The sequence below is a fragment of the Pseudophryne corroboree genome, chromosome 5 (assembly GCF_028390025.1).
Source record: "Pseudophryne corroboree isolate aPseCor3 chromosome 5, aPseCor3.hap2, whole genome shotgun sequence".
Lineage (NCBI taxonomy): Eukaryota > Metazoa > Chordata > Amphibia > Anura > Myobatrachidae > Pseudophryne > Pseudophryne corroboree.
This window is the reverse complement of record NC_086448.1, coordinates 709210084-709227579: the sequence shown is the minus strand read 5'-3', so window position 1 is coordinate 709227579 and position 17496 is coordinate 709210084. Positions and strand designations below refer to the sequence as shown.

Below are 17496 nucleotides of genomic sequence, written 5' to 3'. Positions count from 1 at the left end.
AGAGAAGTTACTGGGAATATGCCACAGATGCCATGTTCCCGGAGACCTGTGAAAGTGCAGTCGACTCTAGCACAGTGTCACTGTCTACTGCACAGTGAGAGAGGAGGGAGCTTGCCAACGTGTCCCCTCCTCTCTTAAACCACCCCTCGTTGTTAGTTATGTGTATTTCCACAGAACTAAAGCCAAAGAGAGAAAAACAAAGCCTGCATTCAAATCTGGTGCATCTCCATCAGAGATAGGCAACCTACAGCTCTACAGCTACTGTGTTACTTTGAGTACTGCTATGCTGGACTGCCATTAGAAATTGTGGGGCCCAGGACTGACAAAGTAGACAGGGCCCTCCCAGCCCAAAAAAAGATTCTGCCACACCGCTCCACCCCTATTTGATGTCATACATTGTGACGTTACATATAGATGGAGCTTTGCGGACCTACAGGAATGGTTCACAGAGAGCTGATGTACAGAGAAGGCTTGTTTTAAGAAGTCCTCTCTAGGAATCAGTCTGCTGTTCTTTCACAGACAGGTGCAGCTTTCCAGGTATTGGTGGTAGGAGTCAGGGGTGGCCCCTCTCTCTGTAAGGGCCCGGGACACCAGTACCCACATTCCCCCCTGCCCTGCTGCTATGTTCGGACTACTATAACATATGGAGAGCCGTGCGTTACCTATGTCTGACCTAAATCCAAAGCAGAGAATCCAAGATACTTTACATACTAAAGTAGCTTTCTGTTGTTTTTCAGGAGAGACACGCTGAAGAGGTCCGCAGGAACAAGGAGCTTCAGGAGGAACTGTCAGGCTGAGAATATACCACCATTAGTCCCTTATTTGCCTATATTTACGGATCATGCGATAACAATATGGAAAATGTATGACATCACGAAAACAAATCGAAGACAAAAAATGACAAGAACTCATTCCAAACAAAAAAAAAACTAAAAAAAAAACTAAAAAAAAATGTGGTCTCTTTGCAGAATGATTTGCTTCATGTTTAAAAAAAGAAAATGAAAAAAAAAATTGGTTCTTATTTTGTAAATACTTACATTTTTGTTAAAAAATTACAAGTATTGCATTATGCAAGTTATTTCATAATCTTACATGTCCTGTAACAGGCTTTAGGTGTCGTCTGTTTCTTCTAAATTGAATTTGCTGAAACTTTCCAGTTACCCATGTCTAATCTCATTCCCTGCTGTCTTTCTTTGGTACATAACATACAAGTAATCACAAGGTCGGTGGTGGAGAGGAAAACCGTCACTGCGCCATATATTTTGTAAGCTTTCAACTTTGTTCATTCAGTCTTTATATCCCAAGTACAATGATGTTATTACATGTCAGTGTCCAGAGAGGTTCTTAAGTATTGTCAGAAAAACTAAAAAAAACTCTTTCCTTGGGTGTCATGGTAAGACAATTGCAGTGATTTCCAGTGTAGGCTAAACTACTATTCCATTAGTTTGATAGTCTGTAATATCTGAGGAATAGATGCCTCTGTTCTTTGGTCAGTGAATAAAATACAAGCAAGAGGCACATAGGATCTGGTGTATAATACCGTATCTATCGCAAACACTAGTAGAAATAGTACAAGACAATTAAGCAACGCCATTTCACAAGGGCCTGACAACAAAAAAACATGGCTCTAATTCTAGCAATAGCTCCCTGTCCGCTATCTCTGCTATACTGCTAAACATTAATTAGGAATTTTGCCATTAAGGATTATTTTGTACGCATATCCTGTACACCACCACAGGATAGAGTATTTAGGATTATTACTGAACCGGGAGAACTTTGCCATTTGTTCAGCAATGTGAGTTTTACCTTTATTATCAAAAAATACAAACCTGAATAGGTTGTTGGTACAACTACAGGGATCAATAGACAGGGTGCACGTGCCAAGTGTGGAACTGCCTAAATGCCACCGAGTGTCAAACATAGTTGCTATTTTGAAATTGTTCCTACCCTAAGGAAGTTGCTTCCTGCGTATTCTACTCTTCATTAGTGCTATTTCCTGTATGTCATTGTGAGCAAGCTGTGGTTAATAAACAACTGGAGTTCTGAGAACTTACACATGCTTGGGCTATTTGTTATTTCAGGTTTTCAGTTCATGCTAAAATGTCAGTTGGGTTTTCTTTAGGCGTTATTTAATCATCGTGAAGTTCAGATCTTTTTTTATTTTTCTCTAAACAGAATTAATAATGAGCTGTCAGGTTCAATCAGATGCCTTCCTGACGGAACACACACAGCAAAATTATACAAACACTATGCCACGAGACTACGGCGTGATTCAGAGATGGACGCAGTTCCTACAGCAACTGCATCTTTGGACGAATGTATGCAAGAGCAGCAGGAGGCTTCTTGAGTAAATGACGCCTCTTGCGTGTGATCTTCTGCTGCATCTGAAGGTGTAGCATAGGATCACTTGTGTGAACTTAGGCCACCTGAGTAACCCTCGGGTTACACAGGAGGGTTGGGTATGAAATGCCGGCTGACGGGATGCCAGTGGCCAGGAGGCATCTCGATAGTCGAGATGCCAACAATGGATGTAAGTAGTCTAACCCTCCCCCTACCCAACCCTAACGCTCCCTTTTAGGTGCTTAAGCCTCAAAAAAAAAAAAAACACACTCCGCCGCCTAACTCATACCCCCCTGGGTGGCACCTAAACCTAATTCCCCCAGCCTGCACCCTAAACCAAACCGTCTCCCCCCCGCAGCCTAACCCTAACCTCCCCTAGTGGTGCCAAACCCTAACCCTCCCTCCCTGCACCCTAAACCTAACCCCACTTCCCCCCGCACCATAATCTTAAGTTTCCCGGGGGTTACCTGAACCTAACACCCCTATCTCCGGCATAGTACTTACCCACCCTGCTGTCTCGACGATTGGGATCCCGGCGGTCGTGATTCCAGCATTGGTGTTCTGGCCCCTTTCGGGATTTTGGCAACGGGATTCCGGCGTGTATCAGGATTCCGGCGCTGGTATCTTGTGCACCAAAATCCCGACCGTCAGGATTGTAACCGCATCCCACACAGGATGGCTGGGCTGTACATGCTACAGAGGCCAGGAAATCTGAATTCTGAAGACGCAGCCACTCTCCTAGCCACTCCCAGACAACAGAGGTGACCCGCCCTCATCTGTCGGGAACACAGGCCAGTACTACTTGTCCCCAAACACCGGCAGTCTGTGAATCAGGCTGTAGCTTGGGGTGCTGCTCGTGATGACGCAGGATCAGTTATGCACATGCACAGATCGGGGACCTGCAGATTGATGCACAGCTGCCCCACCATTGGACATGTATGTAAAATATTGGGTTTACTTACATCTCCAAATTAAGCCATGTGTACAGGCCATTCATATGAAATGGAAGCTGCTCAATTAAATTAGTATTACCCCTCAGGTGCTGAAATGGGAGGGGTTATTCTAAGCAAGTAAAATACACAAAACAGGTTTTCCCCATCACACCAAGGAGTATTAGCAACAAAATTTGAACACTTCATTCCGAGTTGATCGCTCGCTGGCGATTTTTGCAGCGCAGCGATCAGGTAAAAAAAATGGCAAAACTGCGCATGCGTATGCACCACAATGCGCAGGCGCATCGTACGGGTACAAAGAGGATCGGTGCTGGGTGATGGATTTAGTGAAGATTCCATTCGCACAGCCAAACGCAAGGTGATTGACAGAAAGAGGGCGTTTATGGGTGTCAACTGACCATTTTCTGGGAGTGTTTGGGAAAAACGCAGGCGTGTCCAGCCATTTTCAGGGCGGGTGTCTGACATCAATTTCGGCACCAAAAAGACTGAAGTGATCGAAAGGGCTGAGTAAGTCCAGAGCTACTCTGAAACTGCACAAAATGTCTGTGCTGCGCTCGGCTGCAAAGGCGTTTGCACACTTGCAAAGTAAAAATACACTCCCCCATGGGTTGCGGCTATGCGTTTGCATAGCTGCTAAAAGTAGCTAGTGAGCCATCAACTCGGAATGACCCCCTTAGTCACTATATTTGCAAAGATATGGTAAGCCTCCAGGCCAACGTCAAGTATTCTCCGATACTGGAAGTCCCTAACACTGCATGATAATAGTTCCACTCTAGGCCATATAACTGTAAAGCCTCAAAATAATAGCACATACAAAAATATGTATAAAATGAGAGCCAGCTTACCAGGAGTCACCCTAGGTCCTCCAAATGGCACTACAAGAACCAGCATGCTCTCCAAATGCTGGTCCCACTTGTGCCTCTCAGAACTGCAATATAAAAAAATGGAAGCTGCTTAATCAAATTAGTAATGACCCTCAGGTGCTTAAATGGTAGGGATTGTTCTAAGAAAGAAAAATATACAAAACAGGTTTTGTGTCTTTCTCAGGCCATTCATAAAAGCAGATTTCAAATAAAAATTCTATCATTATTATTACAGTATGATTATTATTATTATCTTTTATGTATATGGTGAAACAACGGTTCAATACGTGCATGTTCAACTAAGAACTGGTATCAGTAATCACATTGTTAGGTAATAACGTATGTGCAAATAAATGGTTTCAAAATCAAATCATCATTACTTGGTTCCGGCACTAATTCTGCTGTCTGTAATGAAACAACAGGGCCCTTAACTAGGTGTGTGCAGAGGGGGCACCGCACATAGTGCTGCAGGGTAGGAGGGCTCTGTTGGTAGCACCTGTCAATTATCTGTTTTAATTACTTTCACTTGCAGCTTCCCCCCTTTTTGAAGCCCCAGCATCTCCAGTCCACCGCTCTCCTACCCTGACCCCTTCTGTCACTAATATTTAAACATAATTCATGAACTCAACATGAGATTTCTTTGTTATTCAGTCACACTGTCCTTTATTGCATTCCAAGATGCTGACTTACCTGGGAATCTAACCCATTGCCTGTGGCATTGCAGTCAGACAATATATTTATTGAGCTATCTGCCCTTCCATAGAAAGCTAGATAATTCTAAGCTAAAGATTTCTAACTATTTGAAGCTTAACTTATACTTTGTGAAAAAAAATGATCAGAATTGCGGCTGAGCAGATCTATGAAGAGTGTTGCTGCAAAAAATTGGATGTGTGGCTGCACACTACATAGATCTGCTCAATTGCAATGCTGATTCTTTTTTTTACAAAGTACAAGTAGCTTCAGATAGTGTTCATAGTTTTTATGCAGGAACAAATAGCTCAGTGATTGGGGTGCTTGATAAAAATTCAACAGGTCATAGGTTTGAATCCTGGGTATGGCAGGGTATTGAAATGTGTTATTTAATAAAGGGTATTATAACTGAATAACAACAAGCTCTCAAATTACAGTAAGTTCATGAATTTGGTGTAAAGAGGATTTGTGACCGGGTATTGGTCGTTGGGTCGACACAACTTAGGTCGACAGTCATTAGGTCGACCACTATTGGTCGACATGCATTAGGTCGACAGGGTCAATAGGTCGACATGGTCATTAGGTCAACATGTACTAGGTCGACAGGTCAAAAGGTCCACATGTTTTTTTTTACTTTTTTTGGTGTCATTTTCTTTGTAAAGTGACGGGGAACCCTAATTAGTGCACCATGTCCCCTCGCATGGCTCGCTTAGCTCGCCATACTTCGGGCAAGGTGCCAGGTCACCATTCCCAATTGTATTACACGTGGATCGTAAAGTATGAAAAAGTCAAAAAAGTGGGGGGAAAAATAGAAAAATTCACTCTAGCAATTATACCTCTAGCCCCTAGAGGCCACCACTGCACACTAACATGCCCGTTACCAAGATGGCCTGTACTACCTTTCCAAAGTTCAACCTGGTCCGTACCGCATCCAGAAATTGTCAGATTTGACTTTTACCCTTTTTTCACTTCAAGGAAATACAAATACCACAAACATAATAAATAAAAGGAATGTCATAGCACAGGTGCTCCAATATAGCCAAAGTAAAAGACAGTTAGTAATTGAAGTAGAAAGGGATGTCTGTGAGCTCAAATATCAGGTTAAACTTCAAGTAGAAACATGGAGAATAGGACATACATATACATAACTGTGTACATTCGCTTCTGCTCATACGCTATATGCAAACACTGCCCATCTGCATTCTTGGTAAGAGATTGTCCGACCGCAATACATATAGTTCATCATAGAATTCTATGGCACTGCGATGTGCCGATATGCAGCAAGTGCTGGATAGAGTAACTTTCATTAGCTTCTGCACAACAGGCAAGCTCTGTCCCTGCGATGCCTTTCCGCAGCATTACCGGGGGGGGGGTTGTGAAACATTGCCTGAGTGTGTGCTGCGCATGCGCCGCTGCCAGGATGCGTGCTGCTACTCCCCTCCCCCCCCCATTCTCTGCATACTTACCCAGTGATTGGTGCTCTGGGGCGCTCTTCCGGCTCCGGTCATGTGATCTCCTGCTACTGCATTGTGTCCCGGTCATCTCACACTGTAAACTGCTGAAAATGGCGGTTTACAGCGTCAGATGACCGGGGTCAGAGTGCAGCTGGAGATCAGCTGACCAGAGGTGGAGGAGAGCACCGGAGCACTGATCAACAGGGAATGTAAGTATATTTTTTAAAAGATATATATATTTTCAGAGCCGTAACTAGACTTTTTTGGTGCCCTGTGCCAGAGAGAGAATTGGCGCCCCCCCCCCCCCCCCCCCCCCACACACACATATACACATTTTTTTTTCAATAGGGACAATAAGGCGCATGCCTCGTGGGGGGCACGACAACATTGATCCCATGCCCCTTCTCACATTTTATTTATATATATATATATATATATATATGTATACAAGAAAGGGCTTAATGAAAATAATGGTTTACATAGTTTTCTATAGCCCTATTATTCAGTGCATTATATGATCAGTCTTATAACTATTGTTATGTAGTAGCTTTTACAGCAGGATACACAGTACTTTGGTGCAGTTTGTATGTTTCCATCTCTATCTATCTGTAATATCTGAGCACTGTCATATTGTAAAACATTGTTTACAGCTGTTTCTATGGTGACGGGTTGCACGGTGATGTCATCAACCCGCGCACGGCAGAACGGAGGAGGCCGGCGGCGGGAAGCGGCGTGGTGATGGTGAGCACTTAAATGGGTGAGTGTCTGTTTGTATTGTTTATGCCCTGACGAAAAAGCTGTCTGCTTTGAAACGTTGGCAACAACTTGCAGTGTCGTGTCTCTTTTGTTCTGAGTGCCGCCGTTCAAGACTTGCATATTTGGGGAGTTGCTATACTCTCCTAAATTACGGAAGGCAACAGACGGAGTAATCCTATTATGCTGAGAGTGCCGGGCCACAAGCGGTATATATATGTATATATATAGCAAAATTTGAGGTAAGCGGCACTCACAGGACTCCCAGTAACAATATAAGTCAGGTGCTGTACACCATGTAGCTGTCAATGTTTCAGATTTAATAGATAAATCTTTCATCAGGACAAGGTACAATACAAAAATCATCTTACCTATATACCTTCACCCCATGATTGACTGTGCTCCGACCGCCTCTGCCGCGCTCCGGGATGTGGTGACGTCACAGTACTGCGATGCGCGCTTCAGTACGTTCATTCCTCGCACCTCTGTTGCTTAGCAGCACTAAACAAGTAATGAGACATACACCTGCTAGATAATCCCGTGCAGTGTAAGCAGACTAGATACAGTAAGGGTCATTCCGAGTTGATCGCACGCTGCAACTTTTTGCCGTGCGATCAACTAGACGCCGCCTATGGGGGAGTGTTTTTTTCATAGCAAGGCTGCGATCGCTTGTGCAGCACTGCTATGCATAAAAAGTTTTGTGTAAAACAAGACCAGGGGTATGAGTTACTTACCCTGTGCGATGAATCCAGCGTTGATGATCCCGGAATTGACGTCAGACATCCGCCCTCCAAATGCCTGGACACGCTTACGTTCGCAGCACCAATCCCAGAAAATGGTCATTGGATGCCCCGGAATGCCTTCCTCCTGTCAATCTTCTTGCCGTCGCCGCTGCGACAGCTTTCCTCGCTAGCGGCGTCGCAGCCCGGCGACGGCCAAAGAGGCGCCTGCGCAATGCGGCCGCAGTGCATGCGCAGTTCCGACCCGATCGCACGGCTGCAATGAAGCGCAGTGTGCAATCGGGTCGGAATGACCCCCAAGGTAACAAGGCTTGTAAAATAATTAACAGTCACTGTAACAATTACTGGAAACAATAGCATGTACAGTATGCACATCGTGTGTCTAATGCTTTTTAAAAGTACTTCAGATGTGGTGATCAGAAAAAGCTAGATGTATGAGAACAAATACTTTTAAATAAACAGTATACATATGATTTAGGTTATAGAAAGCAACCTCAACTAAGTTGTTCATTTAAACCAAACGTGCTACTGTGTTTAAGTTGATGCATCCATTTCACTTCTAGTTGGAGCAATTTTTTGCCCATGTCTCCCCATCTAATGTTAACTGGTACGCAGTCAATGATCTTATATCTGAGGGTGGCAAGCCCATGTTTGTATTGTTTGAAATGTCTTGCGACCGGTTGTTCCTGGTCACTACCCTCCAGGGCTTGCCTGAAAGCCATTCGATGAGTTGCCATCCATTCTTTAAAGCTCACCGTAGTTTTTCCCACGTACATGAACCCACATGGGCATCGGATGACGTATATGACAAATCTGCTGCTACAAGTGAGGATGTGCTTAATGGGGATGCGTTTTCCATTGTGGGGATGTGTAAAGGAATTACCTGTTTCCATATATACACAGGTTGTGTAGCCTGTGCACCTGTAACAACCTGTTTTTTCAGTCAAGAAGGGAGCCCGGCCGCCGGCATACCATACTACACCCATAGTTTTCCCCAGTTTTGAGATATCGTTTCTGACCAACAAGTCCTTTAAGCTTTTACCTTTGGTGTAACTGGGCATGATTTTTTTCTCCTTGAGGGACTTTAATTCCGGATCTCCTGTGACAATTGGCCACAGTTTTTTTGCAGTGCTCATGTTGTGTGCACTTGTAGGATGATACCGTTGTACAAAAATTACTTTATCCTTATGTTCAGTTCTCCTACTGGTGGGTTTAAGTAATTTCTCTCTAGGGCCTTTTGTTTGGCAATCATCAGTTCTTCACAACTATATCCCCTTTGTAAAAATTGTGTGATTATGAGATCAATATAGTTTGCTTGGAGGAAGACAATCTACATACACGTGTAAATTGTGACGCTGGGAGGCTTTTAATACAGGAGATAGGATGATGGCTTGAGGCATGTAGATAGGTATGCCTATCTGTAGGTTTTTTATACATGCTTGTATATAGTATGCCCTCCTTTAGTTCCACTGACACATCAAGATAATGTATCCGAGTGGCGCTTACGTCATAGGTAAATTTCATGGTGTCATCTACTTCATTCATTTTGGTAATAAAGTCCATAAGTTCTAACTGTGGACCCCTCCATATGAGAAACAAGTCATCTATGTAGCGGGTGACCCAAACAATTTGATCCACTGCCCTTGAGTTCTCTCGAAAAAGGAGCTGCTCCACTTTAAACATGTAGGTGTTGGCGAATGCCGGGGCCACACAGGACCCCATTGCACAGCCCCGCTTTTGTTGATACCATCTGTTATCAAAAAGAAAATAATTTCTTGTTAAGGTTAATTCAAGTAGTGCATGAATAAGTGGATATTTGGATCTGTGTAATGTGCACTCTCAGTTAGCAATTCCATGGTAGCTAATAGTCCCTTTTGATGAGGTATGTTTGTGTACAATGACACTACATCTAAAGTGCATAGTATACAATCTTCTGGTACAAGTGATAAGGACGTCAGCTTTTTCAGAAATGTAGTTGTATCCTTTAAGTACATTGTTTGTTGTTGTATAACCGGTTGCAGGTAACTAAGTATTGTGATACCTTATAGTAGATCGAGTCTCTGGCTGCAATTATTGGATGACCAGGTGGATAGATAGCATATTTATGTAGTTTCGGCACTGTATACAGAACAGGTGCAGTGCGAAAGTCCTGTGTTAGATGTTTCTTAATTTTTTCCGATATATACTCTTTTTTTAACAGCTGTTAACAGTATCTCCTCGAGTTCATTTTTATACATCTGTGTGGGGTCTTGTGCCAACGGTTCATACAGTCCCAGATCTCTTAACTGTGACTATATTTCTTCCTTGTAATCACTTAAGTTTTGTATTACGACTCCGCCCCCCCTGTCGGCAGGGCGGATTATGATGTTTTCGTACTCTTGTAAAATTTTTAATGCCTGTCTTTCAACTTTAGTCAAATTGTTGTAATTTTGTTTTACCTGCTTGGTGTATTTGAAGATGGATTGATCCACGAAAAACACTTAATGGAGGCATTGTTTGAAAGGGGGTCAAAGTGTGATTTAGATTTATTTTTCATTGGAAAGTTCTTCTCCCTTTCTTATCGAAGAATTCTTTGATCCTTAGTTGTCGTGCAAATCCATGTGAATCCACCATCCACTGTAAATCATTAAATTGATTTGATGGCACAAATGTTAATCCTTTGATGAGGACAGATTTTTCAGCCTCTATTAATATCCTATTGGATAAATTGAACACCATAATTATTTCCGATTTTTGCAGCTTTGTTTGAGCTACCTCTTCCACTGGCTCCCCTGCCTGGTGGCTTGTCTTTTGTGGGGCTGCGCTGTGCACGGGTTCGTACCCCTAAAGGGGACTTTGTGGCTTGTGCAGCTGTATTTTCCTCCAATTCGCTTAGCATAGAATATTCTCCACTAGAGATGTCTGTCTCATGTATTCTAGGATTTCTTCGTCTTTCCTGAAATCTGGTTCATGCACTCTCCCGTGGATTATTGACCCAGGCATAAACTTTGCTTTCTTGGTAATCCCGCTGAACGGTGGTTAATTTCTCTCTTTTGTATTTAACGAGATTCTGTTTGAAGGTCTCAATCTGTTCCGTTAGTTTAGTCAGCCAATCCGTTTGAGTGTCTGATTTTAATGCCTCCATATGTACAGTTCCAAATAAAGCTACTTTTTTTTTTTATTAAATTCAGTTCTCTATCTGATTCTTCTATCACCAGTAGTATTAAATCGAAACTACATTTATTTAATATCGCCACCCATCTCCTACAGATCTCTTGATTATATTTGCCGATTGTCGGGATGTTCCTTATTCTGAATCCTCAGGGGATTTGTTTACTCTGATGATAATCAGAGAGGGTGACTCCATGAAGTAGGAAATCCGTTTCCTTCTTTTTATATATATATATATATATATATATTTATTTCACATAGAAGAGGCAGCACTCAGAGTCTTCATAAAGCATGCAAACAGCAGTAATGCTTTAATCAACGTTTCGGGGTTTTACCCCCTTCATCAGGATAACAAACAAACCAAAAAGCAACATATTTATACATTACCTTCACCAATCTGATCCACGGCATCTCCCGCCGTCTGTCCGGGACCCGGCCGCCTCACTTACAGTCATGGCTTCTGCCGGAACCGGAAGTGACGTGATCGATCTCATCGGACACCTGGACGTTGCCAAGGATACGGATTAACACTCTGTGGTCACGGTAACCCAGTGAAATAAAGATAAATTTAAATATAAATTACAGCTCGTGCATATATTGACAATCTCCGCCAGGTGAATAAGAACTGTGACTAAAGTCACAGTAAGACAACTAGGTACAGAGTGGTGATCCGATCACACAAACAATAAAACATACATAATGTATGTAATACAACAGTGCTAAAATATACATACATAGTACAGCAGTGCTAAAATAAGCCCACAGCAGGCCACAAAGAACCGTAATCACAGTATATTATAAAAATCATATTTTTGCAGTGTGGTAAGGCAGCTCAAATAAACTATAGAAGATATCCACGGAACAATACAGGTAACTGAGTATCGCTACAGCAGCTTTGTTGTGAGTTTAAAGACAGACTTTATTATCGGCACTGTGCTCTTAGTTAGCAGTATCAACCTCCGCTTTACCTCCCAGATGGGTGGATTTGTGTAGCTTATAGGGGGATATAGTGTAGTGATGTAGTGTACCATATAGGGTATGTAGTGTAGTAATGTATTGCAGTATATAGGGGCATGTAGTGCACTGATGTGGTGTAGCATATAAGGGGATGTAGTGTAATGATGTAGTGTAGCATATATGGTAAGTAGTGCAGTGTATAGGGGATATAGTATAATGATGTAGTGCAGTGTATAGGGGATGTAGTATATTGATGTAGTGCAGTGGATAGGGGAATGTAGTGCAGTGATGTAGTGCAGTGATATAGTGCAATGTATGGGGACACACAGGAGCATGTAGTTGAACACGCTGCAGGGGCATGTGACGCATAGGGCATTTGAGGCACATAGGGGAATATTGTCCAATAGTATCCCCTTTTTTTCCGAAATTTTTGATAATCTGATTATTTTAGTCTGACAGGGTTTTTGTGTGTGTGGGGGGGCGCCGAATTACTGCCTTGCCCCAGGTGACGGAAATCCTAGACAAAGGGCTTGTAAGCCCGAAACGCGTTGGAGTGAGTACATGCACGGAGGAAGCGGACAGAGGAGTGATGTTACCAACAAACGCCATGGAAGTGACCAGCCGCGAGGAGGGAACCAGGACCGGACTATTGTTGGCGAGCCGCGAACAGCGGCGCTCGCAAAGGTAGGGAGAGCAGGGAAAGTAAGGCTGCTATTGAACTACCTACTAAGACCATCAAACCCGGACCAAACAACGGAACCCACCCTCAAACTATAAATATACCAATCACCTCCAATCTCAAATAATTCTCAAAGGAGATGTACACATTAATTTTAACCATTTTTCTTTACAGGTATGAGCGTTTGTTAACTGATAAGCGCTTCTTTTTTAAAATATTTTATAGTGATGTAGTGCAGTGCATAGGGGCATGTAGTATAATGATGTAGTTCAGCGTGTAGGGGATGTAGTATAGTGATGTAGTACAGTGGATAGGGGAATGTAGTGCAGTGATGTAGTATTATGATATAGGTGGTCATTCCGAGTTGTTCGCTCGCTAGCTGCTTTTAGCAGCATTGCACACGCTAGGCCGCCGCCCTCTGGGAGTGTATCTTAGCTTAGCAGAATAGCGAACAAAAAATTAGCAGAACTGCTACTAAATAATTCCCTGCACTTTCTGAGTAGCTCCAGACCTACTCACAGATTGCAATCACCTCAGTCCGTTTAGTTCCTGGTTTGACGTCACAAACACGCCCTGCGTTCAGCCAGCCACTCCCCCGTTTCTCCAGCCACTCCTGCGTTTTTACCTGGAACGCCTGCATTTTTTAGCACACTCCCTGAAAACGGCCAGTTTCCGCCCAGAAACACCCACTTCCTGTCAATCACACTACGATCACTCGAGCGAAGAAAAAACGTCGCTCGAGCTTGTGCAAATCTCCAAAGTTTTGTGTTAAATTACTGAACGCATGCGCGCTGCGCATCATGCGCATGCACATTTTCCACCTAATCGCTCCGTTGCGAAAAACGGCAACGAGCGAACAACTCGGAATGACCACCATATTGCAATGTATGGGGACACACAGAGGAGCATGTAGTTGAACACGCTGCAGGGGCATGTGACGCATAGGGCATTTGAGGCACATAGCAGCAGTGCACACGCTAAGCCACCACCCTCTGGGATTGTATCTTAGCTTAGCAGAAGTGCGAACGAAAGATTAGCAGAACTGCTCGGAAAAAATGTCATGCCGTTTCAGAGTAGCTCCAGACCTACTCCTTTCTTGCGATCACTTCAGTCAGTTTAGTTCCTGCTTTGACGTCACAAACACGCCCTGCATTCAGCCAGCCACTCCCCCGGAAAACGCTCAGTTACCTCCCAGAAACGCCCCTTTCCCGTCAATCACTCCCCGATCAACACAGCGACTGAAAAGCGTCGCTATACCTTGTGTAAAACTGCATCGGCATTTGTGAAAGTACTTCGCTCGTGCGCACTGCGTACCATGCGCATGCGCAGAAATGCCGATTTTTAGCCTGATCGCTGTGCTGCGAACAACGGCAGCTAGCGATCAACTCGGAATGACCACCATAGCTCAGGGGGGCACAATGATACAGAATTAAAAAAAAAATTTACAGAGCAATACTGAATAATAATACTTCATTCTGCAAAAGTCACATTAATTAATAAAACAAAGAAACTAAATGAACTAACATGACTCATTGATTTTCATAACTTCCATCAATCTTGATTCTTCCTTTGTAGTAACAACTACAGAGGAGGCAAGGGGGTGTGGCTTACTGGAAAGAGGAGGCAGGGTGTGTGGCTTGCTGGAAAGAGGAGGTGGGTGTGGCTTACTGGAAGGAAAAGGCAGGGGGTGTGGCTTACTGGAAAGGGATGTGCCTTCCCAAGAAATGGGTGTTGTACATGCAGATTACGTGAAGCTTTGAAGATGAGCGACATGGTCTCATTTGTTCTTATTTCCTAATTTTAATGGAAGAGGCATAATACACATACTAATAAAATGAAAGTTCAGTGACAAAAACACACTGATAAAGCCAATTGCCTGCATGTGCCAATACATTACATTGCCCAACAAAAAAAAATGTAGTTTGGTGCCTGGAATGTTAGTATTGATTTTGGTTATATTGGGCATGCTAATTCCAAATCCAAAAACAGTTTTTCTCTATCAGCTATACTTTTTGCGAATGCCCAGGCCGCGGCACATCGCCTTTTGGGCGACTTTCAGTCTGAGCAGGACGTCATTCGTCCTGGTTGTCAGAAACTTCCTGGACAGCCACAAAGCTCAAAACTATACAGAGCCAGTAAACAACATGCTCATTAATTTGCACGGCATCAATTCAGTGATCACCAGCTGCTTTGCAGAGCAGCCAGTGATCACTATCTCTCCCAATCTGCCTCCCGCCTGTGAACACTGCGACCTGCAGGAGGGACAGCCGGACAGTGTCCAATCAGTGGGACTGTCCCACTGTATTTGGGACAGTTGGGAGGTATGCCTGAGCTACATCTTGGACTCAACAGTTAAATAAAAAATTATAACAGAGCAGTAAGGTTTTGCTATGGACAACTTGTAACTATCAAGCAGTGTAAGGAGTGAAGACGTGCGTAGCACATAGCAACTAATCACCTTCTATAATTATATAGCAGTGGTTTTCAAACTCGTTCCTCAGGACCCCTAACAGATTACATTTCCCAACTGTCACATTCTATCACCAACTGTCACATTATGAAGATCCACAGGTGACCTGGAAAGCATGAACTGTGTGGGGCTCTGAGGACAGGGACTGAGAACAACTGTTTTATAGAATGTACTTGATAAATTCTACCTCAATGCTGATTGATTGCTTTGGGCAACTTTTCCACCTGTTTACATTGCACCTTGAATCCAGGTTATTCCCAGGTCAGCCCCATTTACACTGAACCCAGGTTTTTTCCTGCATGTCACTCACAGACCCTCCCTTGAGGCGGGACTCTGCATACACAGCCAATCAACAGCATTTAAAGCATAACCCGGGTCAAGCTGTTTACACTGCACCGTTACCTGGGTAGCTACCAGGGTCAGATTCCCAGGTCACTTGACTTAGGTTATACCTCTTTTACACCCGGAAGCCTGACATGGGAGCTTCCCGGGCGCGACCCGCCTCAGCCCCTTTCACACGCTGATTCGATCCCAGCATATTGCCGGGTTGGTGACATCAGCGGTGATGCGGCGGGGGTGGCGCTTGGAGATCACACGATCTCCAAGCGCCGCCTGTACATATACTGTGAACAGGAGCCAGGTCGCATTGACCCGGCTTCCCGTTTATACAGCACAGTTTGCCGGGTTGAACCTGTGTTCAACCCTGCAAGCTATCCGAGTTGGAATACCGGGTCAGTCGACCCGCATTATTCCAACAGGGCCCGCACCTTTTACACCGCACAGTAACAACGCTCATGTGCAATTACCCGTGTTAGAAGCTGGCGGTGTAAAGGGGGTATAATTTTTCAAGGACATTTTTACACCAAGCTGTGACCAGGGTAGACCCGGCAATAACCCAGGCTATTGCAGTAGTGAAAGGGGTATCAGAAAACTGTTGAGAAGAGTACAGACTATAATTATGTGCGTGCCTTTCTATCTTGCAATTCCATCTACAAAGCTCCAAACTGTATATTAAGAACATTTCACCAGCTCTGACAAAAACGTGCATTGTATACTAAATGGCTCTTAATTAAGCGGCACTAGCACAGGAATCACTGAAAGTTCTGTTAATTTCTCGGCTGAGCTCCATGCAAGAGGAAATTGGAGCACTGTGTGATATCACCATGGTCCCCAGCGACCTAATAATAATAATAGGAATTTACTTACCGATAATTCTATTTCTCATAGTCCGTAGTGGATGCTGGGACTCCGTCAGGACCATGGGGAATAGCGGGCTCCGCAGGAGACAGGGCACATCTAAAAAAGCTTTTAGGTCACATGGTGCGTACTGGCTCCTCCCCCTATGACCCTCCTCCAAGCCTCAGTTAGGTACTGTGCCCGGACGAGCGTACACAATAAGGAAGGATCTTGAATCCCGGGTAAGACTCATACCAGCCACACCAATCACACCGTACAACTTGTGATCTGAACCCAGTTAACAGTATGATAACACAAACGAAGTAGCCTCTGAACAGATGGCTCACAACAACAGTAATAACCCGATTTTTGTAACAATAACTATGTACAAGCATTGCAGACAATCCGCACTTGGGATGGGCGCCCAGCATCCACTACGGACTATGAGAAATAGAATTATCGGTAAGTAAATTCCTATTTTCTCTAACGTCCTAGTGGATGCTGGGACTCCGTCAGGACCATGGGGATTATACCAAAGCTCCCAAACGGGCGGGAGAGTGCGGATGACTCTGCAGCACCGAATGAGAGAACTCCAGGTCCTCTTTAGCCAGAGTATCAAATTTGTAAAATTTTACAAACATGTTCTCCCCTGACCACGTAGCTGCTCGGCAAAGTTGTAATGCCGAGACTCCTCGGGCAGCCGCCCAGGATGAGCCCACTTTCCTTGTGGAATGGGCCTTTACAGATTTAGGCTGTGGCAGGCCTGCCACAGAATGTGCAAGTTGGATTGTACTACATATCCAACGTGCAATCGTCTGTTTAGACGCAGGAGCACCCAACTTGTTGGGTGCATACAATGTAAACAACGAGTCAGATTTTCTGACTCCAGCTGTCCTTGAAATATATATTTTTAATGCTCTGACAACGTCCAGTAACTTGGAGTCCTCCAAGTCGCTAGTAGCCGCAGGCACCACAATAGGCTGGTTCAAGTGAAATGCCGAAACCACCTTAGGGAGAAATTGAGGACGTGTCCTCAATTCTGCCCTGTCCGAATGGAATATCAGATATGGGCTTTTGTATGACAAAGCTGCCAACTCCGAAACTCTCCTGGCTGAAGCCAGGGCCAACAGCATGGTTACCTTCCATGTAAGGTATTTTAAATCTACCGATTTTAAAGGCTCAAACCAATGAGATTTGAGAAAATTTAGAACCACGTTCAAATCCCACGGTGCCACTGGAGGCACTATTGGGGGTTGTATATGTAGTACACC

The 17496-nt window shown here is 44.0% G+C and overlaps 1 protein-coding gene across 1 annotated transcript in view; it reads left to right on the top strand.

Annotated features, from left to right (window-relative positions):
• The window catches only part of STMN2 (stathmin 2), an 81194-nt gene extending 79141 nt beyond the window's left edge, over positions 1-2053 (top strand). Inside the window, exon 5 of the mRNA XM_063923941.1 lies at positions 738-2053. Within this exon, the coding sequence (XP_063780011.1) occupies positions 738-797 (60 nt within the window). The 3' untranslated portion in view covers positions 798-2053. The remainder of the gene's footprint in view (positions 1-737) is intronic.
• Positions 2054-17496: the final 15443 nt, after the last annotated feature.